This window comes from Giraffa tippelskirchi, chromosome 7 (genome assembly GCF_054371585.1).
Source record: "Giraffa tippelskirchi isolate mGirTip1 chromosome 7, T2T-mGirTip1v1.2.pri, whole genome shotgun sequence".
NCBI classification, from domain to species: Eukaryota; Metazoa; Chordata; class Mammalia; order Artiodactyla; family Giraffidae; genus Giraffa; species Giraffa tippelskirchi.
In genome coordinates this window covers 145,135,660-145,150,561 of record NC_137281.1, presented here as the reverse complement: position 1 = coordinate 145,150,561, position 14,902 = coordinate 145,135,660, and the positions used below count along the sequence as shown (strand labels likewise).

The window sequence follows — 14,902 nt, the reverse complement described above, 5'->3', positions numbered from 1 at the left end:
ATAAACAGCCCTTCCATGTTGCTAGCAGCTGCCTTTCCTTGCTGGCTTTGGGCAGAAGAGCTGCCAAAAATAACCAGGCGAGCACTTCTACTTGTGGGACACTCACTGTGGTGGCCTCGGGGCAGGCCTCCTTGCTCCCTGCAGGCCCCGTGGCCTCCAGCATTCCTGCCCAGACTGTCTGTAGCAGACTGCACCCCCCACCCCCGACTCCCTCAGGTGATGGCACTTTCCCTTTTATTGCTTTGAGAGGGAGCCCAGGAGAATGGAGGCACTATTAAGTGCTTGGAAGCCCTGCCAGGTTTCATCCCGGGGCTCTTGTCCCACGGTGTCCCTGCAGGCCCTGTTGACACAGCTGGGAAGGTCTGGGGAGGCCTGTGCTGAGTGCTTCTCCTGGGCCCCTGGGCCAGATGCCTGCAGAGGCTGATGCTGTTGCCGGGACTCCTGGTCCCCCTTTCCTCTTCCTGCCTGGCCAGTCCTTCTCTCAGCTGACTGGGGAACTGGAAGGGTCAGGCCATTTTGTTGCCCTCCAGGTGTTGAAGATGAATCATGAATGATCTGCCCCTGCCCCGCAAGGGGGAATGAAATCATAGTTATCGAGCTCTTATTTTGTGCCAGACACTGCATATATATACACATATATATGTATATATGTGTACATATATAAAACCCTCATTTAATCCTGCAGTAACTATGTGGTAAAGATATTATGCCCATTTACTGGTAGGGAAACTGAGGCCCACAGAGAGGCAGGCAATTGGAGAAGCCGGGACACCTTCTGTTTGACCCCAAAGCCCTGTCTTTTTACCAGGCAGCTCCCACACCTTGCCGGGCTGTTTTCATGTGCTCAGGGAACAATGCTTTGACCCTTGGAATGAAGTGTTGATGGTAGGAATTCAGGCACCATTAGACTGGCTGATAGGGGAGATATTTTGGGCAGGGAAGGGTGGGGAAGACCCCTCTGAGGCCTCTCTCTCCAGACTTTACAGGCTAGCCAGAAGCCCAGCCTGAGCCACCAGGCCCCCAGGCCCTGCTGCGGAGGTCAGTAGGCACATAGGGGTCAGCTCTGTGTGTGTGTGTGTGTGTGTGTGTGTGTCGGGGGGTTGGGGGTGGGCAGTGGTGGATTGTTGGGGAAGTCACTCATGCATGAGAGGAGTGGAAAGGTTTAGTTTAGGCCTCCCAGAGACCTTCCAAGCATCTCCTCCTCCCCAAATATCCCAGCCACTGTTTGTCCTGAGAACAGCTCTGGGGCCACAGGCTGGGGTTAGGTGGGATCTTGGGCCTCCCTTCCTGGCTGCTGGGTGTGACCCCAGGGCCCATCATTCCAACTGACTTGGCCCAGGTCCCAGAGAGCCCGGTTGGTGTGTACTTGGGGCTTGGACTGGATGCTCTGCCGGTGCTGGGTGCCAAAGGCCTCTGGGTGTATTTCAGGAACAATAAAGAATAAATCAACACAGGAGAAAAGGGCCTGCAGCAGCTGCTCAGAGACCCAGAGAAACGCAAGGAATGTGTGAGCTTTTGGCAAAGGCCCTACATCTTGACCGGGGCCTGAGAAAGGCCGTGACACTGACTGGACACTGACTGGACGGCTGGACGAGTGAGGCAGGCGGCTGGCACTGTGCCCGCTCCGCAGCCCATCTGGGAGGCCCCAGGCAGCCATGCTGAGAGCCCCCACGCTTGCTGGCAGCAAGGTTTTGTGCTTCTTGGTCACTGACAGGTATTGGAGAGCCATATTGTCCCCATTCTTATCCTCCAAACCAGCAGGGTGCCCCCCCACTAAAAAAAAAACACTCCCTAAAGAAAAAAAAAACTCCCTTTCCTCCCTCTCCCCAGGCCGTCAGGTAGGTCTTAGTTCCTTCTAGGGCGGGCTAGGCGGGAGAGCCAGAGCTGATGAAGACACCACACGCTAGACACCCGCCTCCCCCTTCCTCCCAAGAAGGAGAGGCTGCAGTGCCAGGTCTGAGAGAGCCCTGAGTCTGAGAACATCCCCTGCGGACCCTGACCGTGTGTTCTTGGCCAAGTCACCTTACCTCTCGGGATTTCAGTCCCATCAGCCATGAAATCAAGATTTGGACCAATGGTTTTTGGGGTGGCCTTGAGCATCTGTCTCCTTTACTCAGGATGCACAGTGAACAACCTTTGTTTGGAGATTCACTTCTTGAGAAGAAACCCTCTGAGAGTCCCATGCAGAGAGGTGCTGGGGCTGATGCTCGGCGCCCTGGGTGGGGGCCATTGGCACTAATAAGTAACCCAAGCATGGACTGACCTTACCCAGATTTCAGGGTGCTGGGGGAGGGGACAGGAGCCTGGGCCCCCATGGGGATTTGAGGCAAGTCACTGCTTTATTTTTAAAGAGCTGTTGGCCGACCGTGGGTGTGGGGCTGGAGCGTGTGGGAGGGATGTGGCTTCCTCTTAAACTGAAGATGTTGAGCTTTACAAGTTGGCCCAGTGATGGTGATCACCAGTAATAGCGTCTTCATCTTCAAAAGACACTTGCCTCCCAGGCCTTGCTCACTCACCTTTCCTGACCAGCCACACTTCCAGGACATGACAGCGGTTTTCAGGCCAGCTGAAGCCAGGGAGAAGACGGAAACAGCCCAGAGGCTGCTGCCATCCATCCCAAAGAGCCTGAGGTGCTCCCCAGCAGGTGACTGAGCCTGCGGCCCTGCAGACAGGGCTCTGGGTTCCAGTCCTGGCCTCTGTACTCCTATGACCACAGCTCTTCAGGTGCCTCGCTGAGAAGGGAGAGTGTCATCATACCCACCTTATCTTGAGGATTTAACAGGATCATGGGTGTAGGGGCCTCAGCACCATGGTTGGCACATAGTGCCCTCTGGAAATGTTGGAGGTGCTGATGATGGTGAAATAGAAGCCTTGTTTTTGCGATGTTGGGCTCCAAGCCCTGCTTCGTGTCTTGCCAAAAGGTGGGACCTCCTGAATGGTGGCATGAAGCATTGTTGGCATCCTTGATTCTTGCTCCTGGCTGTGTATCTGCAGGCAAGTTTCTTTCCTTCTCTGGGCTCTTGGTGGAATTGAACCGAGTGAACTGCGACATCCCTTGAGATTTGGAATCTGTTTAGCTTCTCCAGCTGTAGCTCTGCTTTAGTGGTTGGCTCTGAAGAGAGACACGAGCCACCTTTCTCCATGTGGTGTGGAGACCCTTATTCCAGAGGGTGATCCTGCTGACTCTGCAGCTCCCAACTCACCCCCATCGTCCTCCCACCTCAAAGCACTATGGGCTCTCCTAACTTCCAAGAGGGTCTTGAGATGCTTGTGATTTTGAGGGAGCCTGTTCCTGCACACCAGGGCTAGGGTTATTTCTTGGGAGGGAGTCTTATATAATATGCTCTACTTGGAAACGGCCCCAGGAAAAGCAGCAATTCTAGGAGGAAACGTGAGAAAGTGGAGGGTCCACAGCTGGCTTTGTGGGGTTCTCATGTGTAGCATTCCTTTTGAAGCCCACAACACGATTTGAGACTTTTTTCTGGAAGTATGATGAAAGGACCAGGGACTTTTTTTTTTTTTTTTTAGGACCAGGGACTTTAAAGGCAGATGACAAGATTTTGACAGAGCCTCAGTTTCCTTCTGTAGCATGGGGACAATGAGGAGATGCCTGGGTAGGGAGACTGTGTTTGTAGAGTAGGATATGTCAACTGCCTGGCATGGGGGAAGTCCTCTGTAAATGTTAGCTTCCTTCTTTGGGGGAAGGATCTGCCTTTTGGGCATTCTGTAGATTGGCTGGGGGAGTGAAATTTTTGCTTGTGGCCATTTTCCCAGGGAGAAGCTGGGCTGGTTAACAAGCTGTGATAGCTCTAAAGGGCTCTCCCTCCCCAGCTTGTTTTGATTCTGGGATCAAGCTTGGGGTTGGGGTCAGTTTCAGTGTGTGTCTGGGGTGGTGGCTGGGAGAGGGGCTACCCAGGCATTTGCAAAAGTCTGAGATGTGTGGCTTCCTAGGGCTGTGCAGAAGGTGTGGAGAACATGGTCTCAGTAAGGGAGTGGCCTTTCTGAGCTGTGAGAACTTGACAAGTTACTTCTAACCTTCATTTCCTGTAAATTCCCCAAATTTCCTTCTATTTTTGGTTTCTGATTTTATCTCATTTTGATTGGAAAACATACTTTGTATGACTTCAGCCCTTTCAGACTTCTTGAGACTTGTTTCATGGCCTAATTTATGATCCTTACAGGAGAATATTCTGTGTCCCCTTGAGAAGAATGTGTATTCTCCTGTTGTCGGGTGGAATGTTCTATGGATATCTGTTAGGTCTATTTGCTTTATAGTGTTCAAGTCTTCTGTTTCCCTGTTGATCTTTTGTTTAATTGTTCTATCCACTCTTGAAAGGGAAGGCTCCAAATATTGTTGAATTGTCTGTTTTCTCATTCAGTTTTGACAGTTTTTGCTTCATGTGTTTTGGGGGCTCTGTTGTTAGATACACATACATTTATAATTATAATATCCTGTTGATGGATAGACACTTTTACCATTATGAAACATCTTTCTTTGTCTCTAAGAGTTTTTGTCTTAAAGTCTATTTTGTCTAATATTAGCCTAACCATTCCAGCTCTTTTGGTCACTGTTAGCATGGTATACTTTTTTCCCATCCTTTTACTTTCAACCTATTCGTGTCTTTGAATATAAAGTGTGTGTCTCTTGTTAACAGTTGGATCATGTTTGTTTGTTGTTTTTTTTGAATTTCCCCAACCTCTGCCTTTTAATTGGGGTGTTTAATCTGTTTACATTTAAAATAATTATTGAAAAGATTAGATTATATGTCTGCCATTTTTGCTGTTTGATTACTGTGTCTGATGTCTTTTTTTGTTCCTCTGTTACTCTATTACTACCTTCTTTTGTGTTAAATAGATATCATTCCAGACCTGTAAAATGGGACAAAGAAGACTGAGGGTTAAATAAGATGTTGCCTGCGGTATACTCAGCAGTGTCTGCCAGGTAGTAAAAGCTCAGGTGGGGCTTAGGCCCTGTAAGAGCCACAGTCAGCCCTAGGGCTCCTGGGACCCCTCGTGCCTCCTGGGCAGGGCACGGTGACCTGGCAGGTGGCTCCCAGGGGAGTGAGAAGCAGTAGGTCCTTGGAAACTGCCCTGGGCCAGGATCTGACCTCTAGCCTTTCCTCTGCTCCAGCACCTGGGCACCACCTGGGCTGCTCAGGAAGCACCGTGGATTTCCCCACCTGGAGCCTGTACCCTGTTACCAGACCCATGAACCAATCTCTCAGGGTGGGTTTGAGAACCACTGCTCAACACTCACAGGCAGCAGAGTGTGATAGAGACCTGGTGGCAGGCTTGGATTAGAGTCCTGGCTCTTCCCTTGGGACCTCAGGCTGTGACCTGGTACAAGTTACTTTTCAGAGCTAACCTTTCCTCCTTTCTCAGGTGGGAATAAGTGGTTGTACAAGTAAGTAATATTCACACTCATTGGACACATGAGCAGAGCTAGTGGCTACTCTGTCTTGTGGCAGTCGCTTCTCACAAAAGTGATTCCTGGACACAGGCCTTGGTCCCCCTCTCCCTCGCTCCTAAATTCCTCAAAGGCAGAAGAAACCAATGAGTGGTGGGTTCTAGACCAGGCACGGTTACCTGACAACCAGTTCACTGTTCCCTCCACTGGGCCACATTGCCTCCAGGCCCTGCTTCTCCCAGCCTTGCTGCAGAAACAGAAGGGAACTGAAGAAGCCTTGTGGACTCGTGGTTAACACCGAGTAAAAGCATGCAGATTCAGAAAGGGTGAGAACTGTGTGTGCTGGAGGGCTGCCTGGAGGAGGTAGGCTTTGAAGGGAGGCAGGTTGTCAGAGTGGTGGCAGGGCTTCCAGGCAGAGTGAACTGCTCCAGCCAAGGCTCAGAGCCAGGGAATTCTTCCCAGGGTCACTTATTTCCTGCATGTATCTCGAGCCCCAGGACAGGCCACCTTGCATTATAATTCATGTGTGTTCTGTTTTTCTCCCGCACTGGACTGGTAACTCTGTGTGGGTAGGGACTGTACCTCATCTCCTGTGTCTCCTCAGAGCCTGGCTTATAGCCAGTTTTCGGCAAATGCTTGTTGAGTGGATGAAGGGGCCGTGGGCAGACCTGCACGGCTACAGGGGGGAACAGGCGGGGCAGGGCCAGAATGAGGGAGGTCCCTGCGAGTGGCCTTCTCTGTATGTTAGTCTGGGGCAGAGTCTGGCACTGGTGCTAAGGCACAGACTCCAGGGAGCCCTGCCCTAGACCTGCCAGCAAGCCAGGCCATTCCAGAAGAGGAGCCAGGCCCTTCCAGAAGGGGAGGGTGGAACTGGAGCAGCCTCTGGTGGCGTGAACCCTGTAAGGCCTAGAGACGGTTGTGAAGTCCCCATGAAGCCTTCTCCAGAGGCTCAGTCACTGAAGGGCTGGCTGCAGGGACACTTGCTTTGTCTCTTCTGGAGACAGCCCAAGCCTGCCAGCTTCCACTTTCCCCCTCCCCCCCCGGAAGTCCTGAGTGCTGTAGAAGGGGATTTCCTGAGCTGCCTGTGGTCCTCAGTGGCCCTTGCCCAGGAGGGAGGCAAGCCAATCCCCACCGAGTGTGGACAAAAGCTGGACCAGGAGCTCAGTCTTTTCCAGGCTCTGCCTCAACCTCGAAGTTTTCTCTCTGCCTCAGCTTCCCTGCTGTAAAACGGATCTGAGTGTCCCGACTTTCTCAGACATCCTGGGGGTGTTTGTGCGGGCAGTAGGGGAAGGGATGATAAAGAGAGATGCCTGAATGAAGCCCCATAAGGGGTGCCTCCTATGGCAGAGGATTTCCTCTCACTTGTATCCCTTTAAAAGCATCTCCGTGTTGGCATTGTTACAGTCCAAGCTCAAACTGCAGGCAGCTCGAACCCTGGCCAAGCCTCTGAGCCTGTCCAGCTTGACGGCTGGGACCCCTGGGACTCATGACACCCTGGCCTGTCAGCCTGGCCTCTGCATTTCAAGGCTGAGGTTCAGTCTGGAGAAGTGATAATCCGAGGACACTCTCTGGGCTGGGAACAGGCAGATCATGGGGCTGTTCTCTCACACCCCCAGGGGAAGCGACACTTGTGGGAGGCAGGTCCTCATCTCTGTGGCTGGCGTCTCCTTCCTTATTGGTTTTACATGCCTCCTGAGAATACAACTTGTGTGTCCAGTGGCTTGGAGAAATGGGGCACTTCAGCCTGGGTGTGAACTTCCAGTTAGAGAGGAGCACACAGCACTGCAAATGATTACTCTGTGTCCAGAGGTAAGGTCTACCTAGGGCCTGGGCAGCTCTAGCTGGCCCAAGATGGCAGTTGTGGGCCGTTTGCCCAGTCTACCTGCAGCCAATGGCCCCAGAATATCTGAGCAAGAGCTTTTCAGGATATGAGCCTGGGCTGGAGGGCCAGCTGGGCTGTGCCGGGCTCCTCTGGAGAGGGCCCCTCGTCACTGCCCTGGGCATCATAGCCAGACACATTGGCTCTGCTCAGCCATGTCAGGGCTTGAGGTAAACAGATCCACAGGCTCATGTCCCTGGCCTTGGTCTAGGCAGGAGTGGGAAGCCTTGCAGGAAAAAAGAATGGGCCAGGGGACAACAGTGGGGGCTAGCACTTTCTCCACTGTCCTGCGTGTCCTGACCTGCATGTGAAGCAGTGACTGATAGTCAGGGGACAAGTAGCTTAGGGGCCCACAGTTGGAAAAGGATTTGTGTTCCGTTTAGTGGATGGGGTCTGGGGCCACTGATGGGGTTAAAAGGCTGGACTTCATTTCATCACAGGGTGATGTGCTCAGGAGCTCTTATGTACATCAGGGAGAGGGACCGGAAGTCAGAGCTGGGCAGGAGCCCAGGGTGGACACACGGGCATGAACAGTGGCTCTGCCCAGGCAGGGCTCTGACTCACTTTGGGTGCAGTCTTGAGTGAGCAACCTAAGAGGCAGGTACAAGCTGAGAGCCAAGGTACAATGATCTGTCGACTCTGGCCCCCTGGAGCTTGTTGTCTGCTGGGGAACAAAGAAATAGGCATCTGGAATTCAGTGGGTTGAGCCCAGCCATGGCGTTTAGGAGGTATTATGGGCTCAGAGTATAGTCCCTGGCTCCGACTTGGGATGAGGGGAGACTTCCCAGAGGAAGCAGTGTCTATCGGACCTGCAGGATGAGTAGGACTTGGTCAGATGAAAAAGGTGGAAAGGTGTACTTGTCAGGGGAACCTCCTAGTCAGAGACCTGGAACAAAGGGGGAACAGGGTTTTGGAGCAGGAGCCGCTCTGAATGATGGCTCCAGCATGGAGTGTTGACACAAATGACAGAAGCCCAAGTCTTCAGGGACTTGTGGGCCAGATAGGGAGTTCAGACTTTGTCCTAAGATAGCCAGATATGGAGCTGGCTGGCCTAGAGATCTGGGTCCTTGTCGGGTGCCGTATTTAGGTCTGTTTGCCTCACGTTGGAGATGCATGAGCTCTGACTCCCCTCTTCCTGCTGCTAAGTTTGTGGGGCCGGGGGTGGCAGAGGTAAGAGCAGGAACTTGGAGCATTAGCGTCCTGGGGTGGAGGGATCCTTCCGTCCCCTGTCATCCCCAGGCCAGAGCTGAGGCCCCAAGGCCACTGGGACTGGGCTGGGCACCCCTTTCCTGGCTTCTATAACCTTGACTCACAACAGTCTTGTCTCGCAGATGACTGCACCGAATGCCCCAAGCTTGAGGGTTGTCCCCTTAGTGGTCATGGCCTAGCCCCATGGCCAGTGAGGGCTCACTGGCCTCTCCCAGCCTCTCCCACATGCAGCTGGGCCGCTGGTGGCATGTGGGGAGCACTGTATGTTTGAGTTGCCGTCCTTGGAGGGTATGGTGTCACCACGAGCACAGAACACCCAGGAGCCTTTTTGGCACCTTCCCTCATGTATCTGCAGAACACGTGTGGGTTCAGCGCTATTATCTTTTCTTTGTCTACACTGCTTTCCTCTGTAGAGAGAAAGTGTTTCTCACCGTAGGTCCTCCTGAAAGCCCCAGAGGTCCCTGGCTGTTGAGATCAGATGCTGGCTGTGTCTTCTGCCCAGGGCTGTCTGAGGTGTGGTCAGGGACTGGTTGCAGCAGCGAGGCTCCCGGAGGAAGGCAAGAGCGCATAGAGCCTTGACAGACAGTCAAACAGACTGATAGAGTGGGTGTGAGTGTCTGGGGCCCCATGATGTCTGTGGGTTTCCTTTTGCCGTGTTTCTGCATCCGTTTGTCAGAGGCCCTGCAGCTGGTCCCAAGGGCGAGCTGCCTGCAGGAGTTCCTCCTTATACCCCGTTCCCTGAAACCTCAGGGTTGCATCGGGTGAGAACCTTCAGAAAGGATGGCTTCCTACCTCTCCCTCACTGTGAGGAAGGCCAGGCTGACTTCCACCTGAGGGACAGAGGAGGAGGGCTGGGGCAGAAGAAATGGGAGGATGTGGCTTGGGCCTGGGCAGAGCTACAGGCTGTGAAGTATGAGTGGGCTCTGAGAGCTGGAAGCCCCACCAGCAGCACCCAGAACTGAGGCAGGGGTGGGCTTGCAGGGGCTGGAGGGTCCAGCTCTGAGAGTGAGGTGGAAGTGACCAGTGCAGTCTCAGGTCCTTCCTGTGGGTGGACCTCCCACGGCTGCTGGCGCCTCTGTGGTGTGGACCCCCCCACCCCCCTTCCTTCTCTTCCTGCAGGTCTGAGGGCCTCAGCTGTACTGGGGCAGAATAGGAGAGGTTTACCCACCAGCTGTTCAGTTAAGGGGCTTCCCAGCACCAATGAGGAGGGAGATCCGTGTCCAGATAATTCTTGCTGTGCTCTGGGAGGGTGGTATGCAGAGAGGGCCCTGGTGTCTTAGCAGCATGCCTTGGTGGTGATGGTTTAATCATTAAGTGGTGTCCGACTCTTGCAATCCCATGGACTGTAGCCTGCCAGGCTCCTCTGTCCATGGGATTCTCTAGGCAAGAATAGTGGAGTGGGTTGCCATTTCCTTCTCCAGGGGATCTTCCTGACCCAGGAATTGAACCCGGGTCTCCTGCATTGTAGGCAGATGATTTACCAACTGTTATGAGGGAAGCCCAGCGGCATGTGTTGGGGATGAGGAATAAGAACTTGGTCTTAGAGTTCAAGCCCTGGCTCTGCAGGATCATTACCGTGTGAGTTATTCAGCCCTTCAGAGCCTAACTCACCTGTAAAATAGAGGTTTAAATAACCATGCTTCATGCTTTGGCTTCATGCTGCTTTATAAAGCTGTTGTGGGAATTAAACATGTGCAGAGTACTTAGGATCTGCCTGGCATGGTGCACTCTTGTTGTTCATATTATTATAAATACTACTACTTCTCCTAGCCCTGCTGTCTTGGTGTGTCCTCCCCTCCTACCACTGGGCTTCTCAGGTCTTCCAGTCTTTTCCCCATCCCCCCCAGATAATGATCTTTCTTTGAGGGTCGCAGGCTTGGGTATCTGTGCTCTTAGCATTATTAGCAGCGTTCCAGTGGGGGGTGACAGGGAGGCCTCTGCAGAAGCTTCAGCCTCCCCAGAGTTGGCTCCTTTGATTTTTTTCTCAACCAGTCCCTGGCCCAGCAGCTTTGGAAACCTGCTGTGGTGTGAGGAGCCAAGGCCCTCCCTGATGGGCGGCAGACCAGACCTGACCAAACAGCTGCGGCTGAGCCAGCGTGGGACTGGGGCAGAAGCAGCCTTGCCTCTCGGATGCCCTTTCTCAGACTCCACCCCGACCTCCCCGGCCCCAACCCCAACCCCTCTGCGCTGAGCGGCCATGCCTGTGCACCTCCATCAGGCACACACTCGCACGTGCATCCGGGCCCATGGGCCACGTGGGCTTTCCCTTCCTCCAAGCTCCAAGCCTGTGCTGCAGGCTCACTAGGCAGTAGGGCTGGGATGGGGGTGGGGGGTGTTGTGTCTGCCCTGTCAGGGGAGGGGAGGCTCCCTGCTCCTGGAGGCACGTGGACCTGCCAACTCCCCCTCGTACCCCCCCTTACACACTCTCACACGCACGCGGACACACTTGCACGCACACACACACACACAGCATGTCCTTCCTTCCTCTGTCTTGTACGTGGACCTGCCAACTCCCCCTCATACCCCCTTACACACACACTCACACGCACATGCACGCACGCACGCGCGTGCGCACACACACACACACACACAGCATGTCCTTCCTTCCTCTGTCTTTTGTGCTTCATTCTGATTGGAGAGGCAGAGCCAACTCTGGGATAGTCCCACCCTGCAGCTTCACCCTGGTGCCCAGGCTTGTTTTTGATCTGGGGGGCTGGCTTGTGGGTCTCTCTCTCTCTGCTCCATGTGTTGGCTTGGGTGTCAGGGCGTGAGAGTTTAAAAGCAAAAGAAAGGGGTTTGTTCAGAAGGTGGTTTCTGTGGCCTCGGCGCTCTCTGCCTCCCAAACCCTCCCGAGGTGCGGCAGGGGGTAGGGGGGTGCGCCTGGGTGATTCGGATACCCTCTTCGCCCTCCCCCAGCTTCCACAGGCGAGACAAAGGGGATGCCACTCGGAGAGCCGCTCTCACTCACAGCAGGGCCAGGAGCTGAGGAAGGAAATGGAGGAGGAAGTTCCTCCCCTTCTGGGTGCTGGGTGAAAGTGAAAGGCAGCAGGGGGGCCGGGGTGAGTCACGGCCGCTCTGGGAGGGGAAGGGAGCTGCGGAAGCCTGCAGAGGAGCGATAGCACTGCCGCCTCCCTGCGGCCCGGGGCATCGCTGGGTGTAGCCAGAGCTTCACACCAGAGCCTGCCCCCAACCCAGCCAGCCCGCCTCTGCGCCCCTTGACTGGTTTCCTGCGAACTCCCCAGGCTGCTCACGGTGACCTGGGGCGTCTAGTTTCTGACACCAAGGTCAGCCAGGACCTGCAGATGTATTCACCAGGGTGGTGGTGGGGAGCTTCCCGAGCTCCCTCCCTTCCCCTCCCTTCTAGACTGAGTGGCTCTGGATCCGAATCTTAGCTTGGCCAAGAGGTGGGCCATGTAGCTCTCACCCTCACCAACTTCCCAGAGAGGCAAACAAAACAAAAAAATGAAACCAACCCTCTCCGAAGAAAGAAAAAGTCTTCAAAAATACATGCACAGTATAGGTGTAAGTTATAACTTGCATGCAAGTAATAAAAACATATGTAAATTATAAAATACTGGTCCGGATGCCTTCTGTTCAGTAGCAGGATAAAAAGAGTGACCTGGGTTGTTTGTTGTTGCTTTTAAATCAAGTTACAAAGCAAACACAGGAACACTGTGAGCACGTTGGTCATGCTGTGTCAGGGAGAAACCTTCAGGACTTGTGTTCTAGAAATATGCCTCCCCTCAGTATCACAGCTATGCTGTTCTTTGCTCAAGATGTCAAGAGCTCTTTGGCGGTGGAAGAGGGTGGGTGGGGACTGCTGACCAGCTACCAGGCTGAGTCCTGTCAACCTGCCAGCCCAGGTTGCAAAACAGGTTCTGTGCTCCTGTGGGGAAGACTGTGGCTGCCACAGTCCCACCCAGCAGCTCCTCCCAGGGGTGGGGTTAGGACTGCACACACACCCTTCTGGGGCCTCACCTATGTGCAGAGGACAGCAGCCTAGTCTTGGGCCTCGACTCTTCAAGGGCCTCGTGGGGCTCCCGACCCCGCAGCTGCACAGTTGGGAGCGACTCCTGTTTTCTCCATTTCCTGTCTGAGATGTGCATGAAGTGTCAGAGGAGGCATTGGCTGAAAAAAACTCCCGCTGGCTCTGTTGGAGAGGCCACTGCCTGGACCAAAATGTGAGAGGACCTGCTTGGCTGCCCAGTGGGCTGAGGCCTGGCTTCAGAGGAGAAGGGAACCCCATATGGCCTTTGCCACCCCTGATCCCAGCTTGACTGCAGGGGCTCGGGCTGGATCTCAGCCCCAGCTTGCCCCCTCGGCAGGTACCTTTGTGCTAAGCGGAAGTTACACAACCAAATGAGCCGTCTTGGACGCTAACCAGGAGGGCGAGGTGGTGGGACTAGGGTAGAGTCCCAGAGCACCCTGGGAGATGTTGCTGCCTCCTGGTAGCTCCCCCAAGGCCCTGGCTGCTGCCTCGCCATGGTCAGTCTGTGGCCTTGAGCTTGTCCCCAGGAGGCAGTGGAGCCGCAGGACCCTCAAGGCCCTCCCCTCACACACGTACTGACCTTTGGGGGCATCCTTGGGAGGCTGTGGCTGACACTGTTGCTGTTCTTCTGTCTGCAGGCTCCAAGGCCCTGTGGAGCATCATGACCCAGGACGAGTAGAGGAGCCCGAGAGCCTCTCCGCAGAAAGCAAGAGCCCACCAGTCTTTCTCCCTGTGCCTGACCGCATCATCCAGCATTCCCTCTGACACCCCCCCTCTGGCTGCTGGATTAGGGCCGGGCTTCCAGCAGGACCATCCCCCAGGGGATGGGCGACTAGTGAAGTAAGTCTCACTGCCGGGGGCCCCGGCTGGCCACACCATGAACCTCCAGGCCCAGCCCAAGGCTCAGAACAAGCGGAAGCGTTGCCTCTTTGGGGACCAAGAACCAGCTCCCAAGGAGCAGCCTCAACCCCTGCAAGCCCCCCAGCAGCCCCCGGCCCCTCCGCCGTCCAGAGTGAAGGAGGAGCCTTACTTTGCCCACGAGGGTCCAGCAGGGGCTGCTCCCCATTCCCAGCCGGTGGAACTGCCCCCTTCCAACAGCCTGGCCCTGCTCAACTCTGTGGTATACGGGTCTGAGCGGACCATGCTGTCCCAGCAGGTGGGCTCGGTCAAGTGGCCCAACTCCGTGATGGCTCCAGGGCGGGGCCCGGAGCGGGGAGGGGGCGGGGGTGTCAGCGACAGCGGCTGGCAGCAGCAGCCGGGCCAGCCTCCACCCCACTCGACGTGGAACCGCCACAGCCTGCCCCTCTACAGCGGACCCAAAGGGAGCCCTCATCCTGGCATGGGGGTCTCTACCTACTACAACCACCCGGAGCAGCTGAAGCGAGAGAAGGGAGGGGGGCCGCAACTGGACCGCTACGGAAACGCCGTGCGGCCGATGGTGCCGCCCAAGGTGCAGCTGGAGGTGGGGCGGCCCCAGGCGCCCCTGAACTCTTTCCATGTGGCCAAGAAGCCCCCAAACCAGACGCTGCCCTTGCAGCCCTTCCAGCTGGCGTTCGGCCACCAGGTGAACCGGCAGGTCTTCCGGCAGGGCCCACCGCCCCCCAACCCCGTCGCGGCCTTCCCGCCCCAGAAGCAGCAGCCGCCGCCGCCGCCGCAGCAGCAGCAGCAGGCGGCCCTGCCCCAGATGCAGCTCTTCGAGAACTTCTACTCCATGCAGCAGCCACCACCCTCTCAGCAGCCCCAGGACTTTGGCCTGCAGTCGGCCGGGCCGCTGGGGCAGTCCCACCTGGCTCACCACAGCATGGCACCCTACCCCTTCCCCCCCAACCCTGACATGAACCCGGAACTGCGCAAGGCCCTCCTGCAGGAGTCGGCCCCGCAGTCTGTGCTACCTCAGGCCCAGATCGCCTTCCCCCGCCGTTCCCGCCGCCTCTCTAAGGAGGGCGTCTTGCCTTCCACCGCCCTGGATGGGGCCGGCACCCAGCCTGGGCAGGAGCCCGCCAGCAACCTGTTCCTACATCACTGGGCCCCGCAGCAGCCACCACCCGGCCCCCTGGGGCAGCCCCATCCTGAAGCTCTGGGGTTCCCGCTGGAGCTGAGGGAGTCGCAGTTGCTGTCCGATGGGGAGAGACTGGCACCCAATGGTCGGGAGCGGGAGGCTCCCGTCATGGGCGGTGAGGAGGGCATGAGGGGGGTGGCCACAGGGGACTGTGGGCAGGTGCTACGGAGTGGGGTGATCCAGAGCACCCGACGGAGGCGCCGGGCATCCCAGGAGGCCAATTTGCTGACCCTGGCCCAGAAAGCAGTGGAGCTGGCCTCGCTGCAGAACACAAAGGTGAGTGGCAGGGGTTGGGGGCAGACCTGGCAGAGGGCAGGGTGAGCTGTGTCTAGGGCCAGGCGAGAGCAAGGGACTCCAGGT

The 14,902-nt window shown here is 55.8% G+C and overlaps 1 protein-coding gene across 2 annotated transcripts in view; it reads left to right on the top strand.

The window, feature by feature from the left end:
• The window catches only part of MIDEAS (mitotic deacetylase associated SANT domain protein), a 68,795-nt gene that overhangs the window by 33,673 nt on the left and 20,220 nt on the right, over positions 1-14,902 (top strand). For both annotated transcript variants that reach the window (XM_081509033.1, XM_081509034.1), the window contains one exon: positions 13,122-14,818. In XM_081509033.1, the coding sequence (XP_081365159.1) occupies positions 13,361-14,818 (1,458 nt within the window). In that variant the 5' untranslated portion in view covers positions 13,122-13,360. The remainder of the gene's footprint in view (positions 1-13,121; positions 14,819-14,902) is intronic.